Genomic DNA, 22924 nt, shown 5'->3' on the forward strand with positions numbered 1-22924 from the left:
AGGTCATGAACCAGCAGAAGCGTGAAAGGTAGTAGCACCACCAAAGCCCAGCAGGTTTCTACTCAAATTGCTACAGGAAAGGTCCTCCCATCCTCCTCCCTCTTTTTTCAGTTGGAAACTTGGTTTCAAAGCAAGATCTGCCCATAGTGCCCAAGTATTTTCCTATGCCCATACAGCCATTTGGCCATGATTTGGACGTATGTCAGCAGAAAGACTTGCAAAGCTTTCCCTTCAAACTAAACTCACTTCCCTCCTGTGCTGCCTCACCATTAGACTGGCCACGCTGCACTGATGGCACCAGGGAGACTCAGGCTGGGGCCCCTCCAAGGGTCATACTTGCAGCAAGCCTCAGGAGACCTACCCAGGGCTTTCTGTCCCTTTTCTGGCTCATGGCAGAAGTATTCTTCTTCCATCTCAGGCCTGAGAGTATGAAAATAAAGAGCAATCTAAACTGTGCCATGGTAAGAAGCCACAGTGCTATGGTAAGAAGCTACAGACAATTCAGAGGCTGATTCCTAATAAGCATGAACACGGGCCTTTGCATTTTTTTAGCAATGAAAGCCTTTTTTTTTTTTCTGACAGCAGGCTTCAGAGTTAACATTCCCTCTTTAAAGTATGCTTTGCGTGCTCTGTAGACTCAGGTGGCCTCATTTCTATGAGCTGTTCGGTGCTCTGCAGTAGATATTGGCCATCTCACTGCCCGCTGGCTCAGAGCACACAGTGCACATTTGGGTGCTCTATCAGTTATAGTTTTAATAAAGGCTTTAATAAAAAGGGGCTTAATAAAAGCTGTTGTGAATAGAAGTTTATATTTTCTAGATCGTTTGAAGCCAAAGCTTACTGTGACTCTGACCCACACTGGCAGTGTCAGCCCTTCCAATTCAACTCTCATGTCTATCACCCTCATGAATAGTTGAGAGGCTCCATGTGCTGTTTCTAAATTGCCGTGGGCCGTTCTGGGGAAGAAATGGGCTTCAGAAGTGCAAATTGATGGACTCAGTTCAATTAAAAATTAATCTAAACACCATAAATCTAGGTTTTACCTCAACAGAATTTGAATTAGCATCATGCTATATCTAGAATAAGCAAGATCAACTTATACGATGCACACCGAAACCACGCTCCTGGAAATACTGGCTACTGCTCCTTGGTCACAGAATAGGCTTGGTATTCAGTATAGACTATAAAAAAATGGAAACCTCAACAGACTTTAATTTGAAAATGCCTTTTTGAGGGATTAAATACCTAAAACTGCAAGTAGCAGTGTTTTAACCTGAGTGTCCTTCCATGAATTTGACTGTAATTTTGCTAACTGCCCTTGCTAACGAAGGTTTTCACATGCACAAACCCAGCCATGAGATTAGGGACTCGGTCTCCTCATTTATCAATTATCTGACTTTGTAACATTTAAGTTGTGATTTGAATAGCATGACAAAAGACCTAAGTTTCAGGAGAAAACTGTTTCTCCTTGTTCAAGATATACATGCTTTTAGAATGAAAAATCAGCACAATTGTTGCTGAAACTCTGAGTGTTGAGAAAAAAATGGCAATTTTTGTGCAGAACGTCAGAAGTTTCAACAATTTAAAAAGTGTTATGAAAGGCTGGTTGGGGTTTTTTTAGAAGGTTGTTTTGATATTAAAAAGTAACAATTACTACATGCTTCAATATAATTCCTACATAACATTTTTCTGTTTAGAAAGAAATGTCCACCTTGGCTCACAAGAGACAGCTCACAGCAAACCCGAATGGGTAGCGCAGCACACACCACTGCCTGGAAAACCTGCCCTCTCAGAGGCTTGTTCCCTGGGACTTTAGGGGCCCTTCCAGAAGCCTCTCCCGTGGGATCCCCGCCACCTCACAGCCATCTCTGCCACTTTTCATGAGACCAGCAGAAACTTAGTTATCTTTGAAACCTCTTGCTTTCTGGTTGAAATTAGCCAACGGTCCAGAAGCTGCTGAAAGAGGAAGAAGAGACACTTCTCGTGGAGTTTACAGTCCTTTAGGGAAAGGGGACTAAAGGCATATACCAGAAGCAGATTTTCAAAAGATATGTTCGGCTACTAGTTGTTGTAAGGAGTGACGAAGTCTCACTATATAATCCTATGACCTGTGTAACAGGTGAACATGGTCGTTCCCTCTCACCCTAAAATATTTATTCCTACATAAGAAAAAAATCCCTAAAAATGGAAAACTTGCTAGTCAGGAAGGATCAGAACCACGTTTATCACTTCATGTGTCTTATGATGAATCTGACTTTGCCCACACCTGAATTGGGAAAACTAAAGCAGGGATCCAAATGGCGCGCCACACACGTCACTAAGGGAGGGAGCTGCTTCACCCACTCGCTGCTTTCCCCTCTGTATTTCGTGGGCTAGGGTACGCCCAGAGAGGCCGGGCACTGCGCCGCCAGGGTCCCCGCGCCGAATCCTGCACGAGCTGCCTCTGCTCAGGAAGCCGACACGGGCCGAGGGCTGCCGTAACAGCACTGATGAATGGTGCCTCACCATTCATTGTTACGCTATTGCCAGTTACAGCCTTCCGTGGCTGTTTTGCTGCATTATACGTATATATAACGTATATGTATATATATCTTCAGCAGCTTTTGCTTAGTGGCAGCTAGCGACTAGGCCTCCTCCCGTCTCATTCGAGCGCTGCGTGGGGAAGGAGAGGAGCTGCCCCTGTGCGTGGGTCTGCAGTTCCCCCACCTGCGTGCCAGCACCTCCTGGCCTTTTACTCTCGTACGTTCCCAGCTTACTCTGCTCCGACCGCTCCCCGCGGGGAAAAGCCGCACAGGTTCGGAATACGTTTACAATTCGCCACCGTTTACGTTTCCCTCGGAGGCGGCCGGGTTGCTCGCGAGCAAAACGCACGGCCCTGAACGATGAGCAGGGGGGTGCCCCGCCCCCCCGGTCCGGTACGAGGGGCCGCGGGCTCTGCTCGCTGGGCGCGCTCCTCCCCACGGCGGACGCCCCACAGGAGGCGGCTGGCGCGCGGGAACGGGCGTCGCTCCCGCTCCCCGCCACGGCTGACGCAGCCCTGAGCACGCCTGCTGCGCCTCACGCGCCGCCCAGGCCGCGCGGCAGCCCGCTTCCCGCCGCCCGGACCGGAGGCACGCCCCACGTCACGAGCCCGCGTGACATGCACGCCGTGCGCCGCCCGCGACCCCCCACCACCACCACAGCGCCGCCGCCTGGCGGCGGAAGTAGCGAAGTGGGGGCGCGGGCGCGCAGGCGGCCGGCCAATGGCGGGCGGCTCCGCTCGGAGGCCCCGCCCAGGCGGCCGCCGGCGGGACGGGGGGGCGTTAAAGCGGCGGCGGGGCCCGGCCGGGCCGGGTGCGGGCCGATGGAGCCGGCTGGCGGCGGCTGCTTCCTGTACTACGCGTACGGCAGCAACCTGCTGCGGGAGCGGCTGCTGCTGAGCAACCCCTCGGCGGCGCTCTGCGCCCTGGCACGCCTGCAGGTGCGGGGGGGCGGCGTGGGGGTGCCGCGGGTGGGGAGCGGGGGCCGGTGGAAGTCCGGTCACCCTGGTGGAGCCGCGCGTGGGCCTGGCTCTGCTGCACGGAGCCCGGTGCTGCTGCAGGCCGTCCGAGCCCTCCGACCGGTGACGGGGGCGGCCGTAGCGCGGTTCGGGGGGGGGCGGGTCCCGTCGCCCTTAACGTCGCAGCGCGCGCGCGCGTCGTGACGCGTGGGGCTGCCGGCCTCGGCCGCAGGAGCGTTTGCGTTATCCCGCCTCTGCGGGGCTTGTCGCACTGGGTCTAACCAAGTCCGCAAGTCTGCCAGCCAAGACCCCACGCGTGAAGAGTAGTGAAAGCTGTGAACCTGAGAATGCCAGTAGCAGGTGCTCGGTTGGGTTTATGGGACAAGTTTCTGGCAGTTTTAAAAGGGTGATGCTTTGTTAAAAAATCAGAATTCCTCCTTCCCCTTTGCCACGCTGGTTACGAGTGAGGAGCCCCCCCCGTGCTGTGTGCCGGGCGGGATGCAAGCTTTCACCCGGCACCGCATGCCTGCAGCTGATGCCTTCCTACTCCCTGGCAGTTCTCCCCCCACCTGGGGTTATTACACGTTAGTCTATCAGCTCAGCTTTAATGCAGACTTGGAATTAGGAGCTCATGGTCATGAAGCTGTTGAAGTACAGATCCGTACAACTGGAAGGATCCTTGGAGGAGCAGAGCATCAATTGATACCACTTAAGGACGACTTGAAGGTTCTCTTGGGGTAACTGGCAGGAAATTATCTACGTTAGAGTGTATGAAGAAGTCCCCAAACCTTGTCATTAATAAACTCCCTACAGTCAGGTACTTGGTGTCTCTTGGGACTATCAGCCTGGCAACCGAGGCCTGCTCCTGTAAAGTGCAAGGCGCTTACAGATGCCACTGAGGAGCTGCACATGCCGAGAGCCCAGCACCTTGTAGGATCAGACCTTGGAGGAGAGCAGGAAAGCAGTAGTCTTGTGTGCTTGTCTTTGAATAAAAGCAAGCCCTATGCTTCAGCTTTTCCTCGGGGTTTCGGGTAGATTTTCAGGTTACACAGTAAGCGCCTCTTGCCACGCTGCAGGTTAGCTGTTCAAGAGCTGGCGGTCAGGCGCTAGCTTTTCTAGCCGGCCTTTGCCCGATTGCTGCGCTCCCTGCTAACACCGGGTGGCTTTGCTCCCCTTGCTTTGAGCTGGAAAGTTACTGATGCTTGGGAGTGAGGAAGGGCACAAAGGTCGGAGCTGATTTCTGTTAATTGCTCTATGGTAGTACCACTAAGTCACCTTAAAAAAAGGAAAAACAGCCTGTAAACAGAGTACTTTGGATGCTAAAGTGAAGTATTAAATTCGCTTCCCTCTGTTTTTACTTTTAAAGCTTTGTTAATCTTTAGCCAAAAGCTGTAAGAAATGGGATGTATGACAAGCACAGAAGGGGGTATTACACTAGTACTTAGAAGGGCCAAAGACCAAGTTCTTGGCCCAAGAAAGTATCTAGTGTGTTTGTTCCCTCTTCCCTGCAGTGCCCACTGCAGTTGCCTGCATGGCGTAACGTAGGGTTTCCTGCTTCTAGAACTGCAGCTAACCGCGCTATTTCTGTGCAGTGTCCGTTTACCTTCTTGGGTGGTATCTGACTGTTTATACACCTCCTTGCAGGTATTCAGTGCAGGTCAGGTCAAAGAAAATATAACTGGAGGAATAAAATAAAAATTGGTCCATTTGGGTTTTGTGGGGTTTTTTGTTTGGTTGGTTGGTTTTTTTTAAGTAGACTGCTGTGAGCATACTTGACTTGACAGGAGTTTTTCCTTGGACTATTTACTTCCGTGCATATTACTCAGACTTGACTGTCTGGCAGGGTCTAGTCCTGAGTCCTCCTCACACAGTAATCCAGTCACCCGAATATTGCAAAGCCGTTTTGCAGCAGCTTGTTGAATGGTTGATGACTAGTGTGTCTAAGTAAACTGTTTTCTAGTAAAATTAGTTTAATGGGGAACATTTTATGGGGAAAGAAGATGACTCTATTGACAGAGTAAACGGTATGGCTTTGCCAGGCTGCTGATTATTACTTACACACACAAAATTAGCGTTCTGATCAGTGCTGTGTGTAAGCCTCCAAATGCTCAACTTTTGCAGCCTTTTCCCCATATCTATTAGGACACGTTACAAGAAGGTAATGAGTCTCAAAAAGTGAATATTCATATGCACACGCTTATATTTCAAATTAAAATTATCTTATAGCTTAAAGAGGGTGATCATGAGAAATAAGCAAAGTTGTGGGGTTGTACAGGTTTGGGTTTTATTTTTGTTGTTGTTTTTAATCCTTTTTGCTTTTGCCGGACTTCGTTGTTGTGGTTAAGCAGGTAGTCTTCCTTAAAGTTTGGTAGTGGTATTTTTTTTCTTTCCCTTCTCTACTGCTAGGAAAGATCCACAAATTGGCTAACAAGTAGGAGAGGAAACTGAGTGTATGGAGTCAGATGGGAAATTATACTGGAAAGATGCAAGGACCTGTTATTCTCTTTTGCCTATGTAGTAATATTTGATATTACTTGTAAGAAAAAGAGATACTTGATTTCTAAAACAATATTTCAACCTGCAAAAACTTGAATAAGCTCACTCAAGGAGGTGTACACCTTGGCTTAAAATTACCCAAGAATGTTTCAGCTGAGTGATGAGATGGCACAAAACACTGGAAAATACACAGGATGGTATTGGGCAGTTGCATTGGTGCATGAGGACAAGACCCAAAGCTCACCATCTTGTAGGCTTTACCCTTACTGGACCCTGCATGGTAGTATTTAAGTCTTATAACAGCACCAAAAGCTGCAAAGGAATGGGTGTTTGGTAGGCATGTCTTTTGAGGAACGAGAAGGCTGTAGTAGTCAGTTCCCTCCTTCAAGGTACACGTCAGCCGAGGGCCCTTCAGATTGTCTAACGGGAAGCACATCAGCAATCCTGTTACTGCCAACCTGGACAAAAGTCAAGCTGACATTTCTTCAGCACTACTGTGTTTACTGTAGAATTGGGTATGTGTGCTACTTTTGAAATAGGGCTACCTCCACTTTCTTCTCAACAGCTAGAAATTGTTAGCTTATGTTTAGGCCAAACTACTAAGAGGTTTGGATGTTGATCCAGGTCTCCACAGACCAAGACTTTTATCAGTAGTGCTCTCTGCCAGAACTCTCTTCCCTTTGTCCCAAGGTTGCCATTTCTTATGGGGAGGTGGAAAAGGCTGACTTCAGCCCCTCATGAGATGGGAGCTGGATCAGATCCTGCCTGTCCATTCTTCCTTCTGTGGCTCTAGCTGATTACTTGTAGACTTTCCTTTAGGTGCCCCTCTCATGTCAAGAATAGCCAACAGCCCTTATCTGAAGCGGAAATTGATTCTCTGCATTGGTTTCATTTGCAGGATTTTAAGCTCGAGTTTGGCCATCATCAAGGCAGGACAAGTTCTGTCTGGCATGGAGGTACAGCTACCATTGTTGAGAGCCCTGGAGACGAAGTGTGGGGAATAGTGTGGAAAATGAACACTAGCAATTTAAGTTCACTGGATAAGTAGGTGACTTAACTTTTGCTGTCTTCTCCTATTTTAGAGGCCAATTGAAAAGTTGTAGTTAATTTTTGGTAAAGAGCTGTGTGGAAGCTTTGGTGTTGGAATCAAGAAGATGCTTTGGATTTTAATATGTGAATTTCACTTCACAGTACATGTATTGACTTCTAACACATTTGTGATTAAAATGGCTTTGTGTTCAAGCTAAAGTTACTTAGGGGTATTTAGTAAGGTGTGGACCTTGATTTGGAGCTGATATATTGGTCAGGCTCCTTTTTTTTTTTTTTTTTTTTTTAATCCCTGTCCTCACAGTGTCCAGTCCCTTAAATTACCCTAAACTCTGTATTTGTCCTGTGACACATTTCCCATTGCTTTAGGGAGAGTTTCCTTTGAGACTGACGTCAGTTTCTGTCTCTATACATCTGTAGACTCCGATTGTAGTGGAAAAGGAAGGGATGAGGACAAGAATTGCAGAAGAGAAGGAAATCTTTAATACAGGCAAAGGAAATCTTTAATACAGGCAAAGGGACCTTTTGAGGAAGTTATTTTGCATGTCTTCTGAGGATTCAAACTTTTGTGAACTTCAGGTAGATCCAAGCAGGGAGCTGGGGTGGCTTTATTTTTCCCTTTGAATGGAAGAGGCTGCCTGCACCATTCCAATGCATGGTGGAGAATATTCTGCCTGTGCCTGATAATTAAGACAAGTTTAAGGCAACCTGAGCAAGTCATTCCCAGGCTGAAGTCTGGAGGACCACCTGGCTAAACAAATCAAGGAGTAGCATAGCTTCTTGCAGGGTCTAAGGCAGGACTTAAACTTAATCTCCAAAACTTTGGCTGGTGTCATGTGTTTATTGCAGCTTTCAGGATGTGCCTGCACAGCATGGCGCTTCTGGTACAGGAGGATCGTTTGTTTAAAGCAATTCATCACTATCAATTAATTCCAGTAGGAATCTGGGCTAGTGAAGCTAAGGAAGAAGGGCATATTAAACCCACTAAAGGCATTACATTAACACAGTTCTCCTGCCTCTGGTACTGTTGCAATTTTGCTTATGGCTGCACTGTGCTGCACAGACATGTCCTTATAACCTTGGCCATGAAACTTGGAAGTTCCAACTTGCTTTTCATTGCCTACAGTGAACCTGAAACACAACAGAAACTGTTGCCCAAGTTCTGTTAGCACATCATGGGAAAGGGTACTCTCAGCACTCTCAAGTCCTGGTTGGGAGTGTTAGTCCCAAGCAGGAGGGCATCTAGCTGGTATGCTTCTGGTTGGGGAGAGCTTCACATGTCCCTGCTTTATTATCTCCTCAGTTTCCCCTCTGTTGCTTACACTAGCACTTATCTCCTGGTCCCCTTTCTGCTGACCTTTACTGAAATCTCCTGATTTACCATGCTTCCCTAAAGCGTAAACTTCAGAAGTATAAAGATGCTGGCTGGCAGCATCTGCTTTGATAGTAACACTGTGTTACCCCTATGGGGACAGCATTTTGTATTTTAACTTCTAGAAGTGTTGTTTACATACTATAGAATTGCACATCCCTGGCATTTCTTTGACAAACTTTAATGCTGGGTAAGATGCTAGAGAGTTGAGTGCTACACCATCACCAAAACCTGCAGGATGTACACTAGCATTAAAGATTGATTTTTCCCAGCTGCCTCACTGAAGCCATGAAGGTGGACTGGAAATGGAAGGAAACAGGATGTGTTCTTAGCTTTTATAACAATAGTCAATAGTATGCTTCTAAGGATTGCTACTAAACAACTTGAAAGAGCTTGTGTGTGTTCCTGCAGAAGATCTTGGGATTCTTTGGCTGTGTACAAGCAGATATATTTCTAAGCTCTCAACCAGGTTATTTCCTGGAATTTCCATGTATCAAGGAAAAAAAATTTTTCGCTATTTGCCCTGCTCCCCCCCTGCTTTTTCCCCCCCCAGTCTGGATAAAGAAGTCTGTGCTTTGTTATCCAGAAGCAGAGGAGGGAATGTGTAACTGATGCTGCGTGTTGTTGGTTGAAATACTAGTGAAACAACGCAATACATGGAAAACAAATATGGGAGGGGAATCTTTTGCCTAGATGGCTGAACTTTTTGGCTTCAAATGCATTTTGTTGCTGTCTCGTGGTCAGATTTTTTTTTTTTTGTCCTCTGTACTTCACAAATCTGTAAGTTACAGACTAAATAATGACTTTTCCTCATATATCCTAGCTATGGACATTACTTAACTGTAACATTCTTCTTGCTCTCACACACCCATGTGACTTATTTTGCAGTCTGTTGGTCTTGAATCTGCAGTTAGCTTCCAGTCTCCACTTGCACTTAACCTAGTTACTCACCTAACATGGCTCGTGTTATGTATGTTAAATAACTTGAAATGGTAGTATATCTTTGAAAGAAAGATAAGTTGTCAAAATGGTATTTTGATGAGCAGCATTAAAACTCATGTTATCACTCATATCTAAAGCACACCTAAAGTTAATTGTGCTATAAAGTCTGTCTCGTATTGCTTAAGCTTCTCGTTTACTTCTTACTATTTCTTCAGACTTATTGGGGGCTAAATGCTAATGGTTAAAGACAAGAAGTAGCCTTGGTTTTGAGTTTGGTTTTGTTTTCCTAAGACAGCATAGCGTGACTTTGCTAATAAAAAAAAACCAAAACGTTTTTTGCCCTGATCTAACACATTGTTGCTGTACACATCTTGCGCAAATCAAAGGGTCTCTTGGATTATTCATTGGAATGTGCATTGCAAGAGTTGTGTGAGTTTCCCCTTATTCAAGTGTAACACAATGGGCAAGATAAAACTTTGTAATTGTTTCATTATCTGAGTGGAAGGTAATGAATGATGTGTGCCTGGCTCGTTAATTCTGATAATCTTGGTTGTGTTTCTCTTGTAGATTACCAGACGTGCACAGTAATCAATTCACAAGGAATATTCTCTCTCTAACCTTGCAAGTTAACCACTAGTCATCTTTCTTACAGAGCTGAAATGATAAAAGTGAATGCTGCTGCTTCTTTAGAAACTTATTTTTGGATATGAAACAAGTTTGTACAAAGTACTGGAATATGTTTTGCTTTCTTTGTTTTTCTTTGAGTCTGTTAACAGCACAGACCACTGTCCTGCCTTGAATTCTGTTATAATAAATGCATATGTTTAATTGCACAGTTTGTTTGAAAGATGCATCAGTTATTTGGCATGAAAGGAATACATGTCCTTTACAGGCAAGAGGGAGTTGAAGATGGCATTTATGTCCCAATAGAAGTTAATGTCCACACTCAAGCAGGAAAGGTACTGACCTGTCGAAGCTACCAGATGAAGGACTATGTCTGTGGTCCCCCTTCTCCTCAGTATAAAAGGGTAGGTGTTGCATCACTGTAATTTTGGAGAGAATGAACAGAAATATATAATCAGTACTTCTGTCCTGTTTAATAAGTACTGTATTTACAGTGGATGGAAGGCATGACTAACTAACGTAAAGGTATAGCTTAATCCTTGTGCAATGTACTACTGTAATGATGCTCACAGAAGATTGTTAGCTTTTAAAGGCCTACTAAACCAATTTTATTTTTTGGCTCAGTTATGCTTTACGTGAAGCCTCTATTTAACTCGTGAATTAGTTATGACTGACACAAGGATTTCTGAAGGATGTTGTTTACATATATGCAGCAATTCTCTGTTTGAAAAATTAATGTACTCCACTAAAAGGACAGAGGGAAGCTTCTGTGGGGAGAATACAGCGCCTGGTTTGTAGTCTCAAGGACGTGGATTATCCTTATTGTCTTATGAAGTATCTTGCTATCATTTAATACAGGAGTCCACCTGCCTTCTTTTACCAGATACATCATCAGTACATCACAGGACTTCCAGCAACATTGCAGAGCACTGCAGGGTTCCCACTTGATGGCTGGTGAGGCAGAAGTGTTTCAACACTGTTCTGCAACACACTGACTATAGAGACACATGATCCAGTCATGCAGCAGGCCTGACCTGCTTAGCTTGTGAGATCTGATGCAGGCCTAGCCTGGGGTGGCATGACTGCATGTCTGGAATTGTGCAGCTCTTAGCAATTGCAGATAGACATGACTGTAACGTGTTGGCTTTTTCTACTGAAAGCAAAGAAACAGGGCCTGAGCTTGTTAAATCCCCAGTGTGCTGCCTTCTCTTAACTGAGGAACTCGCTGCTGTGAATCAGCTTCCAGGAGCATAGCTAAGGCTGGCTGCTGCAGGACTTCTGAAGAGAAAGCTTGCTTAGAAAGCAGGCTCTGCTACTTCACAAACCTCCTCTCTGTCAACCCTCTTCCTGTCAAGACAGATCTTTAGGGCTTTTTGGGGAGTTAATACGTAGTCTGCTACTGTCTGTCAGCTCTCGCTAGTATGCTGTAAGAGCAGACCTCCAATTTTGGCAACTTCATCTAGCTAAACATTCCCTCTTGCTGTTATCAGGGTCAGTTGTTAGTTCTCTTCTTCCCCCCTGCCCCCAACTTTTATTTAAGTTAACCAGGCAGGAGGGCTAAAAATTTAGTACAGGTGACTCCATTGGCACACAGTGATCTACATCCATCTACTGTTGTGTACTTTCTGTGGCAAAGTTCATCCTTTCTAGATGCCTCATCCTTGAATTTCCTGACTGTTGAATGCATGAAAGAGTATTTACAATAGTGTCAGCTTTTAAAATCTGTGTATTTATCTGTTCATTTCTATATGGGAATTTGCTGGTGTCTCTTTCAAGTCTTGGCTCCTACAGCCTCCTCTTTTCCTCTCACGGTCACTTCTTTTCTCTTGCACCAATACTTAAGTTTATTTTGTATGTAGAAGGAAAGCTGCAGTAACAAACTCTAAGGAATCTGTGCTTTTTCCACTAAGCTAAGTATCTGTTTCTGTTACTCCTATAACCTGTCTAGGTACTCACTGTTATGCTTTGGATTTGAACAGCTTAGTTTTAAAAATAACTTCAATAATATATGCTGCTTCTCACTCAGATGTGATGCTAAGGCTGGCTAAAGAGATAAAAAGTAGTTCTTGTCCTTGCTGGAAGAAAGAATGAAATAACTGAATAGCAGCTTAACTGTAGTCTTGTGCACATTAGTAACATCTCAGTCTTGGGGGTATGCCTTGGTAGTTACAAGCCTTTTCAGAGTAATTTTGTTGATGCTATTAATGTCTTCAGTGGTCTTCCAGATGCCTTTTGCTAACTTTAGGTACAACTAGCTTTATTTGGGATTAATTCTCTTGTTACCTTAAGCGGTTCTTCCCGTACAAGTGAATGTTTGGAGGGGTCTGTCGTTCCTAACACTATTATTGAAGGCTTTTTTTTTTTTTTTTCCTTTCCCTTTTGATTATAGGTTATCTGCATGGGTGCAAAACAGAATGGCTTGCCAGCTGACTATCAGAAGAAATTAGAAGCTATTGAAACTAATAACTATGCAGGGCCGGTGCCAATCATGGAAGAGATTGAAGCTGCTATTAAAGCAAAGAAGATAAATTCTGCATAGAATACCTCTGCACTTCCTTGGCCATTCACCTTGATTTAGATACCTCTCCTCACTGTGCTGATCAGCAGTTTCTTTATTTATCAAGAAAAGATGAGTTTGCTGTGCATCTACAGTAAGCCATTAGACATAATTTGCAGTCTGAAGACACACTGACATTGGTAACTTCTTTGCTTTGTATGTATAACTTGAGTACATGCTGAAGTTTTCGCAGACTTAGAAATTATGTTTCTGTAATTGTCATACAGTGCTGCATGCAAATTGTGCTTTGTATCCTGTTTACTGACCTTTTTAAAAGAAAAAGGCCATCTTGAGTATTGGCATCTGTTGCCTTCTGAGGAGTAAGGGCTGCAGGATTAGGCCCTTTGTTCTTAAATGTTGTATACACAATTATCAAGAATTTCAAATATTTGTTAGATGCAAAGTAGACTCAAAACTCTAAACCAAGACTAAACTTGTTCCTCCACTGCTTCTCTTAATGGCTTAAAGCCCAACTTCTGAAGCTATGGAGTTCCTGTTTCTGTTTACATAGTTAACAAAGAAAGAAAAGTAATATTTTTTTAACTGTCTCCGTGTTTTTAAGCGTTAGTCCAAAAGGCAACCCAGGCGTGAAGACAACATCCAGCAAAGGGTCTCATTCAAAGCATAATGGCCTCATCCTTTCTATGTCTAGTAGGCGAACTGGTTGGCTATAACCAACAGATTTTAAGGAATTCATCTTAGTTAGATAATTCCAAAGTTTTTTAAACTACCTTTCTGACTGGCTTGTTGCTTATCTAGGCCTTGGTCTCATGTCCGGTGAAATCAGGCAGTTCTCCTGTGAGTCCTGGCGCATTTGTTTATTGATTTTGTTTGTTTGTCAAACTCCAGATGAACAGATGTGGCCTCTTTTTTTCTACAGCTTTGACAATCTCCTGCAAAACTGGAAGCTCTTGTAAGGTTTAGAGTATGTATCTTCATGGTACTTGGCAACCCTTGTAGTTAGTTTGTGGGGGACAAGGAAAAATTGACAACCTGGAAAGTGTCAAACAACTGAACTTTGGCTTATCTTCTGTACAGTGTATTTTTTTCTCTTGACATGCAGAGGGGTGTGTGTCACTCTGTGACTGCTTAGATAAACAAATGACAAAGTAACAAACTTACCATGTCTGCTGTGCATAAAATTTTTCTGTAAACTTCTGCCAGGGATGTATAGGTGCTGTCCTAATGTCATATGCCTGTTTCCAGAGCTGGGCACGGTGACTACAGTAGAACATGGTACTTTCTGTATTAGCACCGTCTGGTCTGAAACGGAGTAAATAGAACTGTGATTACCAAACCTTTCCCCTGTCTGTTCAATGCATGCTTCAAGAGCATCAGTGTTGCTTGTGTGAGCAAAAGCTGGTGATGTGGAAATGTCACTGGAACTTCCATTGGCTATTTGTGTTTTATAATGGATGTAATTTCACGATGGGGGGAAGAACTATGCATGAACACACTGAACATCAGCACCACTTCTTTTGCTTTACCCTTACTGCCACGCTCCTTTGGGCTTTTGAACTTTTACATGGGTCATTTTACTCTTGCAAGAAGAAAACAGAAAATAATACCCTGACAGCCTCCCGTTGAGGAAAATGGTGGGAGCTCCTGCGGGCCGGGGGAAGGCCTCCGCCGCACCTCTCTCGGGGGAGCGGGCCTCCCGCCACGCCGGTGTGGGGAGGGAAGAGCGGTGATCGTGAGGGAGAAGAGGCCTTCGGCCATGCCCGCGTGGGGAGGCGCCGCTTCCCGCCGCGCAGGACAGACCGTGCGTGGGGCGGGAGCTCCTTCCCGGCGGGCCGGGCGTGGGGGGAAGCACCCGTGGGCCGGCCGCCGCCCCGCTCCTCCCCTCGTCTCCGTCCCTTCGCCGCCGCGGTGAGTGCCGGGGAAGGGCCGGGAGCGGAGGAGGGTCGCCGGGCCGCCGCCCGCCTCGCTCGCCGCTGGCGGCCGCCATGTCGTGAGGGGCGGGGGGCTCGGGACAGGCGGGGAGAGAGGCGTCGGGCAGCAGCAGGTCAGCGGCTGGCGCTGGGAGAGGGTCGGAGGGCCTACATCAAAGTTTCTGCTTCTTGTAAACCGGAGTTTCTGTGTTGCCGCCTGAAAGGCTGCGAGGTGGAAGGGGAAGGGCTGCTCCCCGGCGGCTCCCGCTGGCGTCTGCCTCTTGGTGAACTTCTCGCGCTCCTGAATTGAAAGTTTTGGGACTTTTTCCGTGTTTCTTCAGCAGGGGCCCCTCCCGCCTCCGGGGAGGAGGCTTCCATGTGGCAGGCGGCGTCAGGCAGAGAGCGAGGAGCGGGGCCAGCAGTGCCCCAGCAGCTCCCCGGCGAGGGAGACGGCGCCTTCGTGCAAAATACAGCAGCGCTACCAGGAATAAATACTGTTACAGATGCTGGCCGGTGAAGTAATTTTCCTGAAGGCCGTTGGGGAAGGGTGCCGAGGGGCGGAGGAGGCGGGAGGGAGCGCCCGGCAGCCCGGGGGTGGCGCCGGGTGGAAGAGGGCATCGCGTACCTGCTGCGGAGCCCGCGCCCGCCTTGCCTTTCCCGTGAGCCGGACGGATAAAACAGGAGAAGAAAGCCATTCGCTTGCCCTGAACCTGACTGAAGATCGTAGCCGTGCGCTGACTCACCCGGGAGTCGTTTGGGCCTCGGTGCTTCGCTCCCTTAGCGCGAAAGAAGCTGAGAGGGAGGCGGGAGCGGGTTTGCCTGGGCAGAGTTGGTGCCCTGTGGCTGTGGGGAGGGCAGGGCAGGGCATGGCGTGGCGTGGCATGGCGGTGGTCTCCCGTGGCATGGCATGGCACGGCGGCGGTCTCCCTCCACGCCAGCGTGCTGCTGGCAAGCAGTTAACTTTGCCTCACCTTAATACTTAGGCAGTCCCCGCTCAGGACCCTTTTTTTGATGGATCGATGGGCACGACCGCGAGGTGATCTTTGGCAGGTGGAGTGGCTGTAGCTAATTAGGTTTGCTGTTAATGACCAGAACAAAGCTTGGGAGGTAGAATTAGGAGAGCTGTGAATATGTGATTCCATCAATTGCAACTTTAATTGTAGAATTCACTGCAGGTTGAATGTGAGAATAATAGATAATAGTAGAAAAGCAGTTACATTTTTTAGATATACCAGTAAATTGTTCCCTTCCTCCTCCATCTCTAAAAAAAAAATATCCCAAAGATTTCTCTAATAGTAGAAAATTTCTTTGCTTCTTAGTAGTGGTTCCTTATCTATTAAATTTTTTCCTGAAAGGAGTTAGCAGGAAGCCACATAAAATCTTTTTGACAGGGACTTGTTAATTCATCTAAACGTTGTATGTAGAGCTCCGTTTGTTTAAAAGTAAGCTGTTTAGGAAATGTAGCAGCAAAACCTGTGAGGGGTATGAATAATTCTGTAAAAGCCTGTGCCTTTTAAACAAAAGCTTGTGAGTGTACCAGGTGGAGGCAGAAATAATTTCTTCTGTGTTCTTATATATCTGTTGCTCTTCAAACAACTCGGGATGGCTACAAAAGCTTATGCTACAGTCAAAGGAGAGAGGGGGGGAGGAGGGAGGGAAAATCACTGGAAGATGCTGATCTCAGTGACCCCAGAGCAATGCAAAATAGCATGAGTTGTAATGGATTTACACTAGTGTGATGTTAATGTATGCCTCCCAAGGCATTTATTGACTTATGTAGCATCGATGGTGATAGTTACACAGAGATTGTAAACTGGGGTATGATGAGTGTGTTTTAACTCAGTACAGGGACTCTGTGCAAGCCATACTGATGCACCATTTCTGCTATAAAAATAAAAGGCCATTTTTTAGTACCTCTGGGAAATACATTGCATCACTTCTCATCAAAACATGCAGACTTTTTGTGTAGTATATGTGCCCATTTGCTTCTAATGGCTACACATTTTTTACTGTTCTTGAACTATGTAAAATAGTTGAAGTTATTTTAAAAGTGAGAGCTGCTGTGTGGAAATACATTCTTAGTCATTTGTTATAGTCAAAAGACTGCCTGCTGCGGCACACATGCAATATGATGTGGAAAATCAGTTTCTTTTCTGTGTCTCCTGGTGATAGCAAAAAGTTGAGTTTAGACAGGCCTGACTAGGTTACCGTTATTAATGAAAAAGCGTGGGAAAGACTCCAGTTCTCCTCTTGCTGTAATGACTCTGCAGTGAGGTGGCTAGCACTGCAAAATAGCTTTTCTCAGGAAACAAATCTGACTTGGAGACACAAAGGGCACAGATTTTCATGTGAAATGGGGCACTACTTTCATACAGCTACCTCTCGAAGACTAATTGCATTTTGAATACTGTGGACAGATGGCTATGCCAACAGGAACTCCACTAGCCCTGAGCTGGGACTGAGGCTTGTGTGTGTGCTTTGCTATTGTCCTGCCAGAGCTGGCTACTAGGTGCTGTGAAAATCCTGAAGATATTCCAGCTACTGGCTGCTGATAGCTAGGTATGTGGCATAGGGCTTTTTCTCACAGGCAATTTAGAGGAACAGTTTTTGTCAGAATAGCAAAACTACAGAAGAAGTAGTATTGACTGAGTTTTCAGCTTTTCAGAAATATTCTAGCTTGGTCTTAAATCAGCTGCTTTAAAGGGCGGTTGTTAATTAATTTGCTCCTTATATTGCCTTTACTGCTTCATCCTGCGCAGTCTGCTTGGAGCAGTCAGCTCAATGAGGAGTGAATTCCCTAGTTCACCCAAAAGTGGTAAAGTTTTTTAGCTATTCTTTAAGATCCTTCAGCCCCTATATCTACAGCTTTTATAGTTGGTAAGACCTTGTTGTGATAAACCAATATATTCTTCACTGCCAGAGGACTTGCAGCACTGATAGTTGAACAGGCATAGAAGAAGAGCAAGGAGATTTTAGTGAAAAGAGGATGTGAGAAGGGCAGGGCCAGGAAACATAAAAATGTATATATGCTTGCACAATGCTGAGAATAGAGGGAAGTCAGAAGTACCACTAGATAAAAGTGCCAGTGTGTTCATGCAGGGGCCATCAGTGCCACTGCAGCTTATTGACATGGTTTATACAAAATCTTGCTGTAAGCACTGGTACTTTCATCGTACCTCTTACTATGACAAATTTCGTTTCCTTTTTTCATTTCCCTCCGTATCCCTGGCCTGATCTCCATCTTGCTTCCTCTTTGTTGTTCTCGGTTATGCAGGCTTATGATATGCATCTCTTGCCACACTTGCTGTTGCTTCTCACATCCCTTCAATCCCCATTGACACTTCATTTGGCCAAGGCCTTGTCTCTCTCTTCTTTGCCTTTACAAGTGATGGGTGAGCACTCTGCTCTCTGGTTCTTTTTAATTCCTGGTGGTCTGTTTTCTGTCATCTTCACTTGACCGAAGCTGCTGTCCTCAAAATGGCTAACTGAATTTCATCTCCAACATCACTGGCAGCCTCATCAGTAAATCATTGGTTTTTATTTTTCCCTCTCAGGAGCAAGAAGTCCATTCTGTTCCCACATAAGAAGCTTTTCCCCATAAGCATCTCTTCTGTTTTCTCCTCATCCTAGACTCCTGCTTTGCCCGGGTATCATCTCTCTTGTCTCTCTCCATTCCTCCTTAGGTGTTCTTTTGTTTCAGCTACTGCATCAAGCTTGCAAATCTTTCCCTTTCTCCTTGTGTACATAGCTTTCTGTGTACAAACCTCAATGATAATGCTCATTTCTCTAAATAGATGTGTTTACAAGCCGTTGCTGTTAGAACAGGTGATCTGTCTTTACCATATCTTAGTAATGTTTTACAAAGGATTGTAAGAGCCTTAAGGTGGCTTTCAGAAAGATTATTTTATTCATTACCCCTTTCAGAAATGGAACAGTTCCAAAAATGAGGCAGCAGTTCTCAACAGTGGATGTTCTTAGACCTTGGTCAGTGCACTGAGGTGTCTCACAGTAATAATGTATGTCTTAGTCTTTTCTAACAGTGTCCCCATGACTGATGCAACATCAGTCACAAAAATTGCACTGGAATTGAGTCCAGCATCTGGAGTGCCCAAGATAAGGCAAAGAACACTATGTGCACTTTAACTATATGCTTTCAATGCATATTTTTAAGTTGCATAAGCATTTATCTTTAAACACACCAGATATGTAACCTAGCATTGTAAAACTAACAGATCCTTGTAACAAGAGACTTAGTGCTTTGTAACCTTGTGATCCCTCACTGAAAGGATGCATGTTAAAGCAGGATGGAAGCTGGGACTCCTTCCAAGAGGTGATGGACTTGTAGATAAGTCAGAGACCTCATGACATCATCACATTGGCCTCGTGTTTAAAAAACAAACAAACAAACAAAAAAACCAACAAAAAAACGCCCAAGCAAAACAGAATCATATACATCAGAATCTTACGTGCTGTGTGTTTCTCTAAGAGAACAAGCATGTTTCTCATGCTGATCAGGACTTTTAGGTGCTGTTGCACCTAGAACTGCTGCTGTAGAAAAATTTTGTGTTTACTTTAGTCTGAGTAGGACCTGAAGTTTCTTCATGTATCTGATACACTTTGCTACAAATGTGCCCATACCTGCCTTGCTCTTAGCTAACATGTGGCAGGAAGTGTTTCTGTTCCAGCACTAAGGTGTTCAGCTGCTCATCTGATGTGGCATTTTCTTATTCTATGGATGGTGGAAATTTCCATTTTTTCTTATTAAGAGACTGATGAAAATTGCTGTTTTCTCCAGTACTGGGTGGTGTGGGTTTTTTGCCTTAAAGTTAATATTGCCACTGAAAAATATCACTGAGTACGTCATCGTGCACAGAATTCATATTGCAAACTGTGACTTCCCTGCTCAGCATTTTTGCTCTTTCTCCTTTTCTCCCCTAATGCTTATCCTTACTTTATATTCTTTTTTGATTGCTTTCTTGTTTCTCTACTCTCTTGCAGGTCACCCTGTGTGAAAGGGAACATGCTTTTTCCTGCAGCATACGTATGCACACCACTTCCAGTACCAACCAGGTTCTGTACTGACTTGGACTTAGTCAGATGCAGGGCAAGCATCTTCGAGACCTTCTGATCTTTCCATGTTTTCCATGTTCTTGTCCTTTTGCTGTATTTCTTCTTTCTTTTCTTATACTCTTTGTAGATGGATCTGGAAGAGTGAAGAAAACTCTTCTCTCTGTTTTGTACACATGACAGCACTTTGGTTCGTTATTATGGTTTCTTGGATGTTTGTCTCAGTTCTTCTCACAAAGTAGAAAGAAAGAAAATGCATTAGGATAATGTGGTCCTAGAATAACCAAAGCAAGCAGAGGACGTTGGGTAGATGCAGTATCTTGAAAGAAAAGGGTTAGTATTTTTATTTCATGTATTTTAAGGTGTCTCTATCTCTTTAACTAAAAGCTCGCAAAAGCTTTAGAGTAAATTATGTTTTCAGCATTGTTTGGTCTTCATGATAGAGTCCATTTATGGAATGAGCTTTCTTGCACAAAGAGATGTGCCAGTGTGGCTTCTAGGAAGCTGAGTGACTCAGAAATCAGCCACTTCATCTGGTGGGTCATGTGAGTGGCATAATGAAAGGTTGATTTGTCTGAGTAGATGCAGTCACTTACTCATGTGGTAAGAAAGTCAGATCACTTGGTTACATTCCCTTTGGCTGAAAGAGTTTTGCAGTTGGCTGTGATCCAAAACAGTTGTGCTGGGGTTTTGTCTGGTCTCAGCCTTTGGAGGGCTTGACTCTTAATGCAGTTATCTGCATCTGTGCAGGTGAGCAACTGTAAGTTAGGACCTGTTGGGTCTCCTGAAATCAGCTAAGCTGGTTTGGCCTGTGGTTCTAAGTGTAGACAGGTAGTATCACTAAAATGCAGTAATATAAACCCTGTCTTTCTCCAGCATCAAGCAGGAGAAGCTACACAGATGCAGACTGCAGCTTCTCATACGGAAAACCCATAGAAGTTAGTTTGGTTTTGTTCCAGTAGCAGGTCACCTAGAAGAATCTGTGAGCCGGCAGGGCTCAGTTACAGCTTGCCAGGGCAGTGCTGGGGAGCATTTGGAAAATTTGCTGGCAATGTAAACGTCTTGGGAAATTGTGAGAGAATTTTGCAGCAGCAGAGCTGGCACCTTTACAGAACTGTTGAAGAAGGGCTTTGTGTTTTGTTTTTATTAATATGACTGTAATCAGAATCTAAGAACATTCTTCCAAATATCACTTGACCTGCTGAAGCAACAGTACATTTTACCTGTTACTGGAGGGTGCCAGTAATTTGTGTAGATCATGCAAATTCTTATTGTCTATGTGGAGGTGATTGAGTTGTGATCTTGCAAAAAAACCTGCTTTTTGCAGGGGAAATTATATGTGCAAGGTTTGTACCTAAATAGTACCTAAATGAACTTATTGTTGAATTGTAATTACGATATAACTTCATGCCTGCTGTATGGTATATTAACTGCAATTAAAAAAACCAAAACCTTAGTAATACAATAGAGAGCAGTCTGATCCTGATTCCTACTGCTTTATGCCCTGTAAAGAAAAATGGGAATAAATGGCCATCTAAAAAGAGCTCTCGAGCTGGTATGGAGAATGAAGGCATACACAGCATATACATTTGTAGACAAGGAGAGAGCATTGATGCTAAAGAGTATAGTTTCTAAACAACATCTCTACAGCAATGAGAGGGTTTCCTGAGCCTGTAGCTATCTGAGTTAATGATCATGTTGTGTCTCTAGGTGTTCATACAGGGGCTGAGGTCAGGCATTCAAGCCTAAGTGTTTGCACAGGCTTTAAATTGGTATCTTCATTACAAGCTGTATTGTATGCAATCTTTTCCCTTTATGAAGTTGGAGGTGGGTTGGATGCCCAATCCAGTATTGAATATGAATTGTGGTGCTATCTTCCAGGCCTAGTTCATCATATGGGGAAGAGTCTGTGAATTTAGTTATTCTGTGCAATTCCTGCTGAAGGAGAGGTACAGATTTTTTTGTGTGAATCACTAGAGATGGGATCATGTATATTTACAAACGCTTATTTCAGTCCTTTCTGTAACATTGTTATTTTTCAGATTCTGAAAAACTGTATTTTTAACTTTTAAGATTACTCACCTGAATTTTATAAGATTAACCAAATTAAACCAATGCAATGATATTTTCCCTGTTTTACGTGCTGTATGAACCAATAGCTTGAGGACATATGAAGTGCTCTGTGCCCCTAAGTGGTGTAGTAGCTCTGAAATCTGCAGCAGCATTTTCACTGTTAGCATAATTTTACTCTTGGCTTTCTTAACAGAAACATTTGATCAGTGGCTTTCCCACAGTCTCAGTACTGCCTCTCAGACCTGGTGCCCTGAAGCTAAATGCTTTTTCCTAGTTTAGCTAAAACTGTCTCAAGAGTTCACAAGGCCTTGCTTACAGGGACAGTTATCATATTGGCAACACTTTATACAGGGTCTGTTGTTGTAACACAGAAAAAACAAAGTGAATTGCTACTATAAATTAATTCCTTATACAAAATTAATTGCTATGAAATATAATTTTATTCCATTTATTTACTTGTCCAGATATGTTTGGACAGATGCCCTGCTTTGTCTACTGAAACATGAAAAGCTAATAAAAAATATTAAATTATGCACTAGGAACAGGCAGTTAAAGCAAATGACAGTGGTGGTGTTTGAGGCAAGCTAGAGGCTAGAGTAAAGTACTGGTACAGAAGGGAGACTGCCTGCTGTAGGTATTTTTTTTCCAAAACCTGAACAAATAAATGGAAGTACCTGAGGAAGAAACTTGTTAATAAGTCGGCCATGATATTATGCAGAGGTTGGAAGTATTCTTTGATGGCTAATTGAAGGATGTCTCTTCATAGAATCAGGTTTAAACTGAGGTTCTATACAATTAACTTCTTATAGGCTCAGTCATGTGAAGGACAGATTGCCTGTTTCCCCGAAGTTAACTCCAAGCTGACTTCTCACTGCAAATGGACAGTTTGTCAAAGATGAGTCTAGGTGGAGCAGCTTCTTGCTATCTCAGCCATGGAAGGTCAACTTTGTGCTAACTTGGAGATTTCTGTGGAAAAACCTCCAGGAGCAAGTCTTCCGTCCTTCATTGCTTTGCTGAAGGTATACCGAGAACTTCTGGTCAGTAGAATCCGAAACACACAGTGTTTGATTGACAACTTGATTAAGAATGACTACTTCTCCGCTGAAGATGCAGAGATTGTTATCCAATTTCCAACTCAAGCAGATAAGGTATTCTTTTTATTTCACTAGCCAGCATAAGCTTTTTGTTACTTTCAATTTACCACTGGGTTTTATGGGTTTATCTGGCAATTTTATGCCTAGTGTCTTTTCTAATCTTTGTTATTTTGGAGTTTCCCCACCCTGTTCCTTCTGGACAAGTGTCTCCAGCACATCTCTTTCCAGGACGGCTGGCACTGCTTGTAAAGCCTGTTGGCAGCTGTAAGAATGAGCAGGGTGATAACTGCTGTTCTGTCCCCA

The 22924-nt window shown here is 44.4% G+C and overlaps 2 protein-coding genes across 11 annotated transcripts in view; both read left to right on the forward strand.

Moving 5' to 3' along the window:
• Window positions 1–3267: 3267 nt before the first annotated feature.
• Window positions 3268–13832, forward strand: GGCT (gamma-glutamylcyclotransferase). Its single transcript, XM_075053573.1, has 4 exons — window positions 3268–3460; window positions 6873–7018; window positions 10228–10363; window positions 12349–13832. Exons 1-4 carry the CDS (start codon window positions 3344–3346, stop codon window positions 12496–12498), a joined length of 549 nt encoding a protein of 182 aa, XP_074909674.1. The 5' UTR covers window positions 3268–3343; the 3' UTR covers window positions 12499–13832.
• Window positions 13833–14164: 332 nt separating this feature from the next.
• The window catches only part of NOD1 (nucleotide binding oligomerization domain containing 1), a 35551-nt gene continuing 26791 nt past the window's right edge, over window positions 14165–22924 (forward strand). For 4 of the 10 annotated variants that reach the window (XR_012653885.1, XR_012653887.1, XM_075053535.1 and 1 more), the window contains exons 1-2: window positions 14528–14900; window positions 22337–22675. Coding sequence is in view for 8 of the 10 variants with exons in the window: in XM_075053535.1 (XP_074909636.1) it covers window positions 22460–22675 (216 nt within the window). In the remaining 2 variants the exon portion in view is untranslated. The other 6 variants (XM_075053485.1, XM_075053499.1, XM_075053505.1 and 3 more) reach the window with 6 other exon arrangements.

The sequence above is a fragment of the Buteo buteo genome, chromosome 2, assembly GCF_964188355.1.
Source record: "Buteo buteo chromosome 2, bButBut1.hap1.1, whole genome shotgun sequence".
Lineage (NCBI taxonomy): Eukaryota > Metazoa > Chordata > Aves > Accipitriformes > Accipitridae > Buteo > Buteo buteo.

Bases quoted from the DNA above. Each gene is read 5' to 3' on its own strand.
- GGCT (XM_075053573.1), top strand. From the start codon at position 3,344: ATGGAGCCGGCTGGCGGCGGCTGCTTCCTGTACTACGCGTACGGCAGC. The intron at 3,461-6,872 runs GTGCGGGGGGGC...TTTCATTTGCAG, and splicing joins GCGCCCTGGCACGCCTGCAG to GATTTTAAGCTCGAGTTTGG. The intron at 7,019-10,227 runs GTAGGTGACTTA...TGTCCTTTACAG, and splicing joins AATTTAAGTTCACTGGATAA to GCAAGAGGGAGTTGAAGATG.